The sequence below is a fragment of the Pseudophryne corroboree genome, chromosome 10, assembly GCF_028390025.1.
Source record: "Pseudophryne corroboree isolate aPseCor3 chromosome 10, aPseCor3.hap2, whole genome shotgun sequence".
Taxonomy (NCBI): Eukaryota; Metazoa; Chordata; class Amphibia; order Anura; family Myobatrachidae; genus Pseudophryne; species Pseudophryne corroboree.
In genome coordinates, this window is record NC_086453.1 from 174,169,976 (window position 1) to 174,184,990 (window position 15,015).

Here is a 15,015-nt window from a genome sequence, read left to right on the forward strand (position 1 = left end):
CACCCAGATGGTATTGAACTTGTTGCACATGGGTAAGTCTGTAATGAAATCCATCGACAAGTGGGTCCATGGTCGACGGGGAACGGATAGTGGAACCAGTTGCCCCGCAGGCGACTGGCGGGATACTTTATGTTGGGCACACTTTGGGCAAGATGCAATAAACTCCAAGACGTCCTTTTTCAGAGTTGGCCACCAATAGGACCTAGAGATAAACTCCAGGGTTTTTTGGATACCTGTATGTCCGGCAAAACGGGAAGCATGGGCCCAATGCATGAGCTTCTTCCTTAGCATCGGCTTCACAAAACTTTTCCCTGATGGGGGCGTAGAGTCCATCCCTACCGTGGAGAATGCCAACGGATTTATAATAGGATGCTTGTCTGAAGACTCTGACTCATTTTCTTGCTCCCATGAGCGGGAAAGGGCATCGGCCTTGCGATTCTGAGAGCCCGGACAGAACTGGAGTTTAAAGTCGAACCTGGAAAAGAAAAGTGCCCATCTGGCCTGACGAGGGTTGAGACATTGTGCGCCCTTCAGGTATAAAAGGTTCTTGTGGTCTGTAAGTATGGTGATTGAATGAGAAGCTCCCTCCAACAGATACCTCCACTCTTCTAGAGCGAGCTTGATGGCTAGCAACTCCTGGTCGCCAATGGCATAGTTGCGCTCAGCTGGGGAGAACTTCCGGGAGAAGAAACTGCAAGGGTGTAAATGGCCATCTTTAGCCCTCTGAGATAACACCGCTCCTACTCCAACGGAGGAGGCATCCACCTCTAAGATGAAAGGAGAGTCGATGTCAGGCTGTTTCAGAACAGGCGCAGAGATGAACCTTTGTTTTAAAAGATGAAATGCTTGCATGGCTTCTTCAGACCACTTGGACGGGTTAGCACCCTTCTTAGTGAAAGCAGTAATAGGCGCCACAATGGTGGAAAAGTCTCGTATAAACTTTCGGTAATAGTTGGCGAACCCTAAGAACCTCTGGACCCCTTTGAGGGTTAAGGGTACCGGACAATTTTGGATTGCTTGTAGTTTCTCAGGATCCATCTCTAGTCCGGAACCGGACACAATGTACCCTAGAAACGGAATGGACTTGACTTCAAAGACGCATTTTTCTAATTTGCAATAGAGATGATTGACACGGAGACGGGACAGAACCTCTTTAACCCAAAAACGATGTTCCTCTAAATCGTTGGCAAAAATGAGGATATCGTCTAGATAGACCACGACATGACGGTATAGAATGTCTCTGAAGATCTCATTGACAAAATGCTGGAAGACAGCTGGAGCATTGCTCAATCCGAAGGGCATGACGAGGTACTCATAATGTCCGTCACGGGTGTTAAAGGCGGTCTTCCACTCGTCACCCTCACGGATCCGGATGAGATTGTATGCACCTCGCAAGTCCAGCTTTGTAAAGATGGTAGCTCCGCTAACTCTGTCAAAGAGCTCAGTAATCAGGGGTAAAGGATAACGGTTCTTGATGGTAATGTCGTTCAAACCTCTGTAGTCGATGCACGGCCGCAGACCACCATCTTTCTTTTTTACAAAAAAGAAGCCTGCGCCGGCTGGAGAAGAAGAAGGTCGAATGAACCCCTTTGCTAGGTTCTCTTTAATATATTCCTCCATAGAATGCGTCTCAGGCAGAGACAACGGATAAGTTCGGCCTCGAGGTGGAACCTTCCCTGGAACGAGATCAATCGGACAGTCCCATTCTCTATGAGGAGGAAGGATATCAGCAGAAGCTTTACTGAACACATCCGTGAAATCTTGATATGGAGGAGGTGGAACATCAGACGACCTGGGGGAGGAAGAACAGACAGGCAATACTTTAAACAAACATGTCTCAGCACAGGAGGAACCCCATGCCAGGATTTGCGTAGTCGTCCAATCAATTGTAGGATTGTGAAGACGGAGCCATGGAAGGCCCAGGACCACAGGATGTGTGGCTCTTGGAATCACTAAAAAAGAAATAAGTTCGGAATGAAGAACTCCCACTCTCAGACGAACTGGTAGAGTCCTTAAAGAAATAACTGCATCAAAAATTTTGCTGCCATCCACGGCAGTTAAAGAAATGGACGAAGGAAGTCTCTCGGTGGGTAGGGACCACCGTTTAACATAGGCTTCGGTAATAAAGTTCCCAGCTGCTCCGGAATCAAGGAGGGCAATGACGTTCCGATAACGTTGAGCAACTTGAAGCGAGACTGGGAGATTACAATCTTGAGGAGATGGAGAGGAGATCATTACTCCTAGCCGGCCCTCTCCTTGGCGAGCTAGGATTTGGAGTTTCCCGGACGTTTGGGACAGGCATTAATGGTGTGAGACGGAGCTGCACAATAGAGACAGAGAAACTCGGAGAGACGTCTTCGGCGCTCAGCAGGAGTTAAACGGGAACGGCCAAGTTGCATGGGCTCATCTTTAGATGGTGACAGTTGACGAGGAGGAGGAGCAGAAGATTTTGGAGCAGATGATCTTCCACGCTCAGTTGCTCTCTCTCTGAAACGTAAATCAACTTTCGTGCAGAGTGAGATTAGCTCATCTAACTTAGAAGGTAAGTCTCTGGTAGCTAACTCATCTTTAATACGCTCAGATAAGCCATGCCAGAATGCAGCATATAGGGCCTCGTCGTTCCATGCCAGTTCGGATGCCAGGATCTGGAACTGTATCAGATATTGTCCTACAGTACGTGACCCCTGGCGTAAACGGAGAATCTCGGATGAAGCTGAGGTTACCCGGCCTGGCTCGTCGAAGATGCGCCTGAATGTTGACACGAAGGCAGTGTAGGAAGATAGCAGGGTGTCGGACCTCTCCCATAACGGTGATGCCCAATCAAGGGCTGAGCCACTGAGAAGAGAAATAATGTAGGCAATTTTTGTACGGTCACTGGGAAAATTGCCAGGTTGTAGCTCAAACTGAATCTCACACTGGTTGAGAAATCCCCTGCAGAATCTTGGAGATCCGTCAAATTTTGCTGGCGTTGGAAGATGAAGACGTGGAGCAGAAATGGGTAAGGTGGGTGGGGTTATAGCTGGAGTCACTGTGGTTGACGCACCAGACGCGCCTGATCCACGGAGAGTTGTCTGAATCCCATCCAGCCGAGTAGAGAGATCCTGGAGACAGCGGATGATGTGGCCCTGTGCAGCCTCCTGATGTTCTAGTCGGGCTGCCAGTTCTTGCATCGGCCTGGCCGCTTGATCCTGGTCTCCGGCTGGATTCATTAGGTCAGTGCTTACTGTCACAACTGAGGGCCTGAGCTGACGGGAGGCAGCCTCAGTTGTAGGGGCTGAGATGTACCGGAACCTGGGAGGTTGTATCAGACCCCTGGACATGTAAGTAACATGAATAATAACTGCCCGAAGGCGTGACCACGACAACTTGGATAAAAGTCAATGATGTTTATTATGACAACTCCGCAACACAGCAGCAGTAAAAGAAAACGTAAAAGTCAGCAAAGAATAAATACAGTTCCTGGGTACTACAGGATGGCAGGAGCCACAGGGCACTGGTAGTGTGAGATAGTTCTTATGATCTTCTAGATGGAAAGTCCTTACCAGGCCCGACTGTAGCAATGGAGATAACCCAGGATTGTGCCAGCTGGTGTTCCAGGAAAAGCTGGGTTGCTGAAGATAAAACAGCTGCTGTGGATACTGGCTGGAACCAGACTGTTGTTAGCACGGAGTGGATACTGGCTGGAACCAGTTAAATAATAAATGAACTTGGGAGCGATGAAATATGAACTGAAATGTAGAACTTGAGAGCGGAGAAATAATAATACCGGTGGAGAGTGGTAAAGTGTAGAAAGGACACCGGCCCTTTAAGGGAAGCTGTACTCTGCTGGAAGCTGAGCTGGAAGCAGGTAATGTTGTAGCTGGAAACAGATGAATCCACAATGGATTGGAGAGTCAGGCTACACCGCAGGTGGAATGCTGGTGCGGGTCTCTATGGTGGAAGTCTTGAGACAGGAGCTGGAACCTGGAAGACAATCACAGGAGAGAGACAAACAGGAACTAGGTTTGACAACCAAAGCACTGACGCCTTCCTTGCTCAGGCACAGTGTATTTATACCTGCAGCAAGGAAGGGATTGGCTAGGCAATTATGCAGATTATCAATACTGAGAACAGATTGGTGGAAATGATCAGCTGACAGAATCCAAGATGGCTGCGCCCATGCAGACACTTGGAGGGAAGTTTGGTTTGTAATCCATGTGGTAATGAAAACAGTAATGGCGGCGCCGGCCACCGGAGACAGGAGGCGCCAGGCTGACAGATGCACATCCAACCACGCGGACACAGCGGAGGCCGCGGCTGACGTAATCGCCACTCAGACACTCTGCATGCAGAAGTTCAGGGACGGCGGCGGAGGCCGCGGGAGACGCCATGCCAGGTGTAATATGGCGTTTACTGTGACAGCGTCCCAGAGTGACAGGAGAGGATACAGGAATGTACACATCAGGATAACAGATGGAATCCGGTCCTGGAGCGCTGAGCCAGCCTTAGGAGGCATCTGATGGGTAAGAAATGGCGTCCAGATACCCGGATCGTGACACGCCAATTCTGACACTCGCCTGGCCGAGGCCAGGGCCAACAGCATGGTCACTTTCCATGTGAGATATTTCAAATCCACAGATTTGAGCGGTTTAAACTTGACAGGGCCGAAATTTGAACCTTAATGGACCCCAATTTGAGGCCCATAGACACTCCTGTTTGCAGGAAATGCAGGAATCGACCGAGTTGAAATTTCTTCGTGGGGCCTTCCTGGCCTCACACCACGCAACATATTTTCGCCACATGTGGTGATAATGTTGTGCGGTCACCTCCTTCCTGGCTTTGACCAAGGTAGGAATGACCTCTTCCGGAATGCCTTTTTCCCTTAGGATCCGGCGTTCCACCGCCCTGCCGTCAAACGCAGCCGCGGTAAGTCTTGGAACAGACATGGTACTTGCTGAAGCAAGTCCCTTCTTAGCGGCAGAGGCCATGAGTCCTCTGTGAGCATTTCTTGAAGTTCCGGGTACCAAGTCCTTCTTGGCCAATCCGGAGCCACGAGTATAGTTCTTATTCCTCTACGTCTTATAATTCTCAGTACCTTGGGTATGAGAAGCAGAGGAGGGAACACATACACCGACTGGTACACCCACGGTGTTACCAGAACGTCCACAGCTATTGCCTGAGGGTCTCTTGACCTGGCGCAATACCTGTCTAGTTTTTTGTTCAGGCGGGACGCCATCATGTCCACCTTTGGTCTTTCCCAACGGTTCACAATCATGTGGAAGACTTCCCGATGAAGTCCCCACTCTCCAGGGTGGAGGTCGTGCCTGCTGAGGAAGTCTGCTTCCCAGTTGTCCACTCCCGGCATGAACACTGCTGACAGTGTTATCACATGATTTTCCGCCCAGCGAAGAATCCTTGCAGTTTCTGCCATTGCCCTCCTGCTTCTTGTGCCGCCCTGTCTGTTTACGTGGGCGACTGCCGTGATGTTGTCCCACTGGATCAATACCGGCTGACCTTGAAGCAGAGGTCTTGCTAAGCTTAGAGCATAGCAAATTGCCCTTAGCTCCAGTATATTTATGTGGAGAGAAGTCTCCAGACTATATCACACTCCCTGGAAATTTTTTCCCTGTGTGACTGCTCCCCAGCCTCTCAGGCTGGCATCCGTGGTCACCAGGACCCAGTCCTGAATGCCGAATCTGCGGCCCTTTAATATATGAGCACTCTGCAGCCACCGCAGAAGAAACACCCTTGTCCTTGGAGACAGGGTTATCCGCTGATGCATCTGAAGATGCGATCCGGACCATTTTTCCAGCAGATCCCACTGAAAAGTTCTTGCGTGAAATCTGCCGAATGGAATCGCTTCGTAAGAAGCCACCATTTTTCCCAGGACCCTTGTGCAATGATGCACTGACACTTTTCCTGGTTTTAGGAGGTTCCTGACTAGCTCGGATAACTCCCTGGCTTTCTTCTCCGGGAGAAACATCCTTTTCTGGACTGTGTCCAGAATCATCCCTAGGAACAGCAGACGTGTCGTCGGAAACAGCTGCGATTTTGGAATATTTAGAATCCACCCTTGCTGTCGTAGAACTACTTGAGATAGTGCTACTCCGACCTCCAACTGTTCTCTGGACCTTGCCCTTATCAGGAGATCGTCCATTTTCTTTGAAGAAGAATCATCATTTCGGCCATTACCTTGGTAAAGACCCGGGGTGCCGTGGACAATCCAAACGGCAGCGTCTGAAACTGATAGTGACAGTTCTGTACCACGAACCTGAGGTACCCTTGGTGAGAAGGGCAAATTGGGACATGGAGGTAAGCATCCCTGATGTCCAGGGACACCATATAGTCCCCTTCTTCCTGGTTCGCTATCACTGCTCTGAGTGACTCCATCTTGATTTGAACCTTTGTATGTAAGTGTTCAAATATTTCAGATTTAGAATAGGACTCACCGAGCCGTCTGGCTTCAGTACCACAATATAGTGTGGAATAATACCCCTTTCCTTGTTGTAGGAGGGGTACTTTGATTATCACCTGCTGGGAATACAGCTTGTGAATTGTTTCCAATACTGCCTCCCTGTCGGAGGGAGACGTTGGTAAAGCAGACTTCAGGAACCTGCGAGGGGGAGACGTCTCGAATTTCCAATCTGTACCCCTGGGATACTACTTGTAGGCTCCAGGGGTCCACTTGCGAGTGAGCCCACTGCGTGCTGAAACTCTTGAGATAACCCCCCACCGCACTTGAGTCCGCTTGTACGGCCCCAGCGTCATGCTGAGGACTTGTTAGAAGCGGTGGAGGGCTTCTGTTCCTGGGAATGGGCTGCCTGCTGCAGTCTTCTTCCCTTTCCTCTATCCCTGGGCAGATATGACTGGCCTTTTGCCCGCTTGCCCTTATGGGGACGAAAGGACTGAGGCTGAAAAGACGGTGTCTTTTTCTGCTGAGATGTGACTTGGGGTAAAAAAGGTGGATTTTCCAGCTGTTGCCGTGGCCACCAGGTCCGATGGACCGACCCCAAATAACTCCTCCCCTTTATACGGCAATACTTCCATGTGCCGTTTGGAATCTGCATCACCTGACCACTGTCGTGTCCATAAACATCTTCTGGCAGATATGGACATCGCACTTACTCTTGATGCCAGAGTGCAAATATCCCTCTGTGCATCTCGCATATATAGAAATGCATCCTTTAAATGCTCTATAGTCAATAAAATACTGTCCCTGTCAAGGGTATCAATATTTTCAGTCAGGGAATCCGACCAAGCCACCCCAGCGCTGCACATCCAGGCTGAGGCGATCGCTGGTCGCAGTATAACACCAGTATGTGTGTATATACTTTTTAGGATATTTTCCAGCCTCCTATCAGCTGGCTCCTTGAGGGCGGCCGTATCTGGAGACGGTAACGCCACATGTGATAAGCGTGTGAGCGCCTTATCCACCCTAAGGGGTGTTTCCCAACGCGCCCTAACTTCTGGCGGGAAAAGGTATACCGCCAATAATTTTCTATCGGGGGAAACCCACGCATCATCACACACTTCATTTAATTTATCTGATTCAGGAAAAACTACAGGTAGTTTTTTCACACCCCACATAATACCCTTTTTTGTGGTACTTGTAGTATCAGAAATATGTAACACCTCCTTCATTGCCCTTAACATGTAACGTGTGGCCCTAAACGAAAATACGTTTGTTTCTTCACCGTCGACACTGGAGTCAGTGTCCGTGTCTGTGTCTGTGTCGACCGACTGAGGTAAATGGGCGTTTTAAAGCCCCTGACGGTGTTTGAGACGCCTGGACAGGTACTAATTTGTTTGCCGGCCGTCTCATGTCGTCAACCGACCTTGCAGCGTGTTGACATTATCACGTAATTCCCTAAATAAGCCATCCATTCCGGTGTCGACTCCCTAGAGAGTGACATCACCATTACAGGCAATTGCTCCGCCTCCTCACCAACATCGTCCTCATACATGTCGACACACACGTACCGACACACAGCACACACACAGGGAATGCTCTGATAGAGGACAGGACCCCACTAGCCCTTTGGGGAGACAGAGGGAGAGTTTGCCAGCACACACCAAAACGCTATAATTATACAGGGACAACCTTTATATAAGTGTTTTCCCTTATAGCATCTTAATATATAATCATATCGCCAAATAAGTGCCCCCCCTCTCTGTTTTAACCCTGTTTCTGTAGTGCAGTGCAGGGGAGAGCCTGGGAGCCTTCCCACCAGCAGTTCTGTGAGGGAAAATGGCGCTGTGTGCTGAGGAGAATAGGCCCCGCCCCCTTTTCGGCGGGCTTCTTCTCCCGTTTTTCTGACAACCTGGCAGGGGTTAAATACATCCATATAGCCCCAGAGGCTATATGTGATGTATTTTTAGCCAGTATAGGTATTTTCATTGCTGCCCAGGGCGCCCCCCCCAGCGCCCTGCACCCTCAGTGACCGTTGGTGTGAAGTGTGCTGAGAGCAATGGCGCACAGCTGCAGTGCTGTGCGCTACCTCATGAAGACTGAGAAGTCTTCAGCCGCCGATTTCTGGACCTCTTCTCTCTTCAGCATCTGCAAGGGGGTCGGCGGCGCGGCTCCGGTGACCCATCCAGGCTGTACCTGTGATCGTCCCTCTGGAGCTAGTGTCCAGTAGCCTAAGAAGCCAATCCATCCTGCACGCAGGTGAGTTCACTTCTTCTCCCCTAAGTCCCTCATTGCAGTGAGCCTGTTGCCAGCAGGACTCACTGAAAATAAAAAACCTAATAAAACTTTTACTCTAAGCAGCTCTTTAGGAGAGCCACCTAGATTGCACCCTTCTCGGCCGGGCACAAAAACCTAACTGAGGCTTGGAGGAGGGTCATAGGGGGAGGAGCCAGTGCACACCACCTGATCCTAAAGCTTTTACTTTTGTGCCCTGTCTCCTGCGGAGCCGCTATTCCCCATGGTCCTGACGGAGTCCCCAGCATCCACTTAGGACGTCAGAGAAAACGCATTTAATTTATCTGCTATGTCATTGTCGTTTTTGATTAAGACTCTCTGCCTGTCCTTTAATGGGCCTATACTCTCCTTCTTTAATCTTTTGCTGTTGATATACTTAAAAAATGTTTTGGGGTTTGCTTAACTTACCTTGGCTACTAGCTTTTCAGTTTCTACTTTATCCGCTCTTATATCTTTTTTGCATATTTTGTTACAAGCCTTATAGTGCTGGAATGAATGACTTCGCCTTCGTGTCTGATTTGCATTTTTTGAATGCTCGACTTTTTTTGCCTATTAGTTCCTTAATCTTTTTATTAAGCCACATTGGTTTGGAATTTTTAGTCCTTTGTTTGCTGCCCATGGGAATACATTTACGAGTAATCTCATCCGGCAGCGATTTTAACACCTCCCATTTCTCCATAGTATTTTTTTCTTTTAAAAAAAATCCCATTCAATGTCCCTTAAAGTTTCCCTTATCATGTCAAAGTTGGCTTTGCTAAAGTTTAAAGTCCTAGTTGAGCCTGTATAGAACCGCTTATGAAAACTGATATTGAATGTGACCATATTGTGGTTGCTGTTTTCTATGGGCTCCCCTACTATAATATTTGATATCAATTCCCTATTGTTTGTTAATACCAGGTCTAAGATTGCATTGTACCTAGTTGGTTCCTCGATTAGTTGAAGTAAGTAGTTATCATTTAATGTTTAAAAACATATTACCCCTAGCAGTATCACGCAAATCATTTGTCAAATTTATCTCCAGATAAAGTCTCCCATCACTATTATGTCTCCTACTCCTGACACTTTTTCAATTTGCTTCAGCAACAATTCCTTATCAGACATAGTAATACCAGGCGGCTTGAAGCATAGCCCCTATACTATCTTCAATGCTCTCTTTCCCCCACATGCAATTTATACCCACAACGTCTCAACAGTATTTACAGTCCCCTTGTGAATATCTTCACGTATACCAGGTTTTAAAAACGGCATTACATAAAAACATACCCCTCCACCCCGTTTATTTAATCTGTCTCTCCTAAACAGCGTATACCCCTCTAGACTGACTGACCAATCATGAGATTCGTCCCACCAAGTTTCATTAATGCCTATAATATCATACTGTGTGTTTGCTGCAAGGACTTCTAGTTCCCCCTTTTTACTTGTAAGGCTTCTAGCATTTACATACATACAATTAAGAGAAGTATTTCCCCTTGTGTTAGGGACTTCATTTTCTATATGCAGTAACGATGACCCATAATCGTCATTAGTGTTTTAGCAACACCCTTGGTAATACCCTTAATAGTACCCATGTTAGGGCCCTTGCTGGCTGCTCTATCCCTCCCCCCTTCTCCACCATTTAGTTCACTACCTCCATCCGTACTATTCTCACTGCATGACCCGTAGTTTCTAGCTAAACCCTCCCCCCAGACACCTAGTTTGAAAACTCCCCCAACCTTCTAACCATCCTTCCCCCCAGCACCGCAGCTCCTCCTCATTCAGGTGCAATCCATTGTGACAAAAAAGATGGCACCTGACTGAGAAGTCCGCCCAGTTTTCCAGGAACACAAACCACTCTTTCCTACAACAGTCTCTAAGTCACACATTTACCTCCCTAATCTCCCTCTGCCTCCCTGGGCTAGTGCGTGGCATGGGTAATATTTCGAAGAATATTACCTTAGATGTCTTTGCCTTAAGTTTCTGGCCTAAGTCCCTATAATCTTTCTTAAGGAAAGATTATAATCCTTCCACTAACTTTGTCATTGGTGCCAACATGCACCAAGACCTCCGGGTCGATCCCAGCACCTCCCAACAATCTTTTTACCCGATCCGCGATGTGCCATACCCGAGCACCCGGGAGACAACATACTGTACGACGATCACGGTCCCGGAGGCAGATTTCCCTATCTGTCTTCCTAATTATAGAATCCCCTACCACCACAATCTGTCTCAGTACCTCGCTATCTTTTATCGCATCTGTGCCAGAGGGATTGCTCCTTCAGTTGCTAGAGGGAACAGTCTCCTTCAGCTCCATCATTTCCTCACTACCATCCACCGACTCTTCGTCCAATCGGGTGAATTTGTTGGGGTTTGGTAGTTCAGAGATGTCGTACCTACCCCTCTTTTTCTTCATTCTAACCGTGACCCAGCTGGCTGCCTGGTCATCCTCATCTACCGGTGTCACCCCCTGCAACTCCTCCACCATTCTATCTAAGTTTTGCTCGAGATTGTGAATATCCCTCAGTCGCGTAACGGTTTGCTCTAGATCAGTTACCTGGGCTTCCAGGGCAACCGTTCGCACATACCTTGCAGAAAAATTACTTCACAGAAAGGGTAGTGGACAAGTGGAATAGCCTCCCATCGGAGGTGGTAGAGGCTAAGACAGTAGAGCAATTTAAACATGCATGGGATAGACATAAGGATATCCTTACAAAGAAATAAGGATCAATTAAGGTTAGAAATAAAAAAAAAAAAGGGCAGACTAGATGGGCCAAGTGGTTCTTATCTGCCGACAAATTCTATGTTTCTATGTTTCTATGATGTATTCACACTGGGATGGTTGCTTAGGTGCACATACATCTTGCACGACATGCACTGAGATTCTCAATCACGGCCCCACCCACATTTTTATAAACTCTAACTCCCTGTTACCTTCAGAAAGACAATACAGCCTAAGCTATACAATACAGTACTATTGCCTAACTGTGAAGAAAAGCAATATTCACATCAGAACAATTACAGAACAGTGATTGGTAATTCAAATCAAGGGCAGTGGGAGAGAGAAAAGAAGAAAAACAGTCACATATGAAATATACAGCAATACAATAAAGTAGGTAAGCTAATACTTATCTGTGGGGGCCGTCTCCTGCGGCACCGCTATACCTCCACACTTCTTCTCTTTTCAAAGGGTCAGCTTTAGCTGTCCTGCAGTACCTGAGGTTCAGGCTCCTTGCTGCGGCTCAGGCTCTGGCTTCCGGCACCTCCGTCCCGTCCCCTGTAGTTGCTGCGGAGGGAGGGAGCTCTGCGTCTCAGGCACACGTCACCTCCCATCCCCCGCACGGTCCATGCTCCTCGGCTCCCTGCTATCGGTCACGTCCCCGCAGCGTCTCACTCCCACACACCAGCATCTCACAGTGGATTTAAAATCTCCCGCTCACGTGCTCACTTTCTCACTGCCCGATCCTCACCTGCACTCCAGCACCCAGTCAGGCAAGAGTCCTTACACAGCACACACACTGAGCTGCCCGATCAGTTCCTTCACAAGATCAGTCTCCTGACAGACTCCCTTACACACCTTTTCACTCAGAGCGGCAGCTCAAGCTCCCACTGCCCGCTCCCTCGCTCCGTTCAGCACCTGCACCTGCTCTGGCACCCGCAGCGTCAACTTCCGGTTCATCCCCCTACAGCTTCCGGTTCACCAGCAGTTCCACCCAGCATTCACCAGCGTTCCTGATTATTAATATTATGTACTCTTAAGCACTGCATAACTAGGACTGCACTTAAGACAGCATTTGGGGGTGGAATGCGGAGTGGTCAGGTAAACGCAGGCAAGTCATGGATGTTCAGATGGCATTTTCTAGGCATGTATAAATTAGCAGTTGCGATCTTGCTTGCTACTGGAAAGCCCTCTGCATTCCTGGAGAGCAGCTCAGCCTGCATGTCTAGAGAGGCACTCAGACTCTGCAACATAACCCCCACAGGCCTTTAAAGCATCATCAAGAACCATCTAGAGCAGCCTGAAGTTGCGGGACATCTACACCATCTCCTACAGAGCAGCGTACCAGAAGTCGACGTCACACCCAGCGGAAGGAAATTAATTCTAAATGTGTTCCACCAGCATTACAGATGCGTTCAACAGATAGGAACACAGAAGGCCATGGAATGCAAAGCCGGAGAAAGCCCCTACATCCATTTATAAGGTATAAGGATACTCTTGCACATTATGAATTTGTAATCAACATTTTAAAACCATCTCAAAAGACTACTCCCGATGTCTCGTTGCCAAAGTGAAGCAACATTTAGAGTTTTTTATATACAGGTATGTGTATATATTTTTAGATTATATGTAAATACATAGGGGTCTATTCAATTGATGTCGGATCCTTTCCAACAGAAAGGATCTGACAGTTCAGTATTCAATTTGAGGCCAGATACGACAGGTTTTGGCTGTTTCCAACAATGTCAATCCGACATTTTTTTAAAGTCGGATTGACATTGTCGAAAACGGGACTAAAACCTGTCAGATTTGCCCACAAATCCGACAAAACACGTGGATCCTCGGCTAATCCACCGATCCACGTGTTTTACTACAAGTCAGAATTGCTGACATGTCGGGAAAACGGCAGCCCCATTGAATAGGTTGAATCATGATTCGACCTAAAAAAGTCGGAAACTGCCGTCTTACCGACTAGACGGCAGTTCCGACTAAAACTGAATAGACCACATAGTGCCTTATGAATTTAAACTATGTAGAGATTACATGTTTATTTATGGTCACCTTTTTCCTGGAAGTGATGTTCCACCGTGCTATAAAAACCTGTGCATAGTCACTCCTGTCATACTGCCCTTAGGGAGAGTATATGCATTGGCCTATGACAGGTTGTTGAATCGTGTCACAGACTGAGCTGAGTCTGAGGTTCTGGAGCCTTGGTCTCCATAACATCTACAGTATATGCTCCTCAGTCTTTCTGGTACCACTTTCTACTTATGTGATTGATGATTTTATCTATTGGAAACATTTTTTCATTATGGAAATAAATTGTTAAAAACTTTGTTACACTATTTGGTTTTCCATTTTTATCTTACATATCCATTGAAAATGTTATCACTCCTTTTGAACCCATATGAAGTGGTGAAATTATTATTGATTTATCCTGTATAAGATTTGGTATAAACATTATATACAAGTGTCATTATTTCTGAACATCAGCGCCTTGGATCTTGTCTCTTTTCTACATACAGTATATCAGTGTTTGCAGGTTATTGTGTGTAACCCTGATACCATTCACTTTGCTATCTGATTTTTTATAGCCAGCTCAATCATAATATTAGCTTAGTCATTGTAGATAAAACAATGTAGGACAAATCTGGCAAACCAGACATGCCCATGCAAAGGCAGTTTATCTCTACACACACCATACCGATAATGTTAGATTTGCCAAAAGTCAGACAAGGCATTTTCCTGTGGATTAATATAAGTGGTACCTGACAGTGCTGTTCTTTGTGCACTACTCTGCGGGGTATAAATGGTTTATAATGAATTACATGCGCTGAGTACAATGAAAAAACAGATTTGTATTAATTCCGTAGGTTCACAGGTAAATACCTGGTTGTCACACATGTACAATATATAGTCAGTATATGATCCTTCACATAAAAACATAAGCATAAATCATGCTCAGATAATTGCAACTGCAAATTATACACATGTTTAGTGGTTAATATGTGATGAGGTATTTACAATTATGGGCCAGACCTAAATCTTAGGGAATGATAAAATGGAGAGAGATAAAGTATTTGAAACAGATTTGAAAGGAAGCCTGTACACATGGGGGAATCCCTTCAGTTTGTTTTATGTGGAGAATCATATACTGACCATATATACGTGTACAACCAGGTATTAAGCTGTTAACTTAAGTAAGTAAAATAAATAAATATGTTTTTAGTTTTCCTTTGGCTGTGTAAAGAACAGACTCTGAATACATTCCAATTCCAATCACTGCATGTTCTGCTTATAAATCGTCTGACTTTGCCTTTTTACAGTTAAATCAGAACAAAAAGAGGCAAGTATATCAGCAAAGATATCCTGCTATAGAATCCAATAAAACTTGCCTTATGGAAGTCTCCCTGAAGAAAGAACAGCATAGTTAGTCCATGTAGTATATCTGCCATCTTTGCTGGCTCTTTTTTTGCAGCCTGTGCTCTGATATCCAGTATAGCACTGAGGATCTGGAGTGCTTCAGCTTCCTGGTTTTCATCTATGGCAAAGGAAATAAATGATTTGAAGAATCAGGAGACAGGCTATGGGGGGTATGCAATTAGCTCCGTTTTTTCGCCTAGGTGAAAAAACTGAGCTT

General features: G+C 46.7%; 1 protein-coding gene across 1 annotated transcript in view; it reads right to left on the bottom strand.

Annotated features, from left to right (window-relative positions):
- Positions 1-15,015, bottom strand: part of ZMYND12 (zinc finger MYND-type containing 12) — a 253,049-nt gene that overhangs the window by 61,294 nt on the left and 176,740 nt on the right. Inside the window, exon 7 of the mRNA XM_063942943.1 lies at positions 14,771-14,916. Coding sequence (XP_063799013.1) covers positions 14,771-14,916 — 146 coding nt within the window. The remainder of the gene's footprint in view (positions 1-14,770; positions 14,917-15,015) is intronic.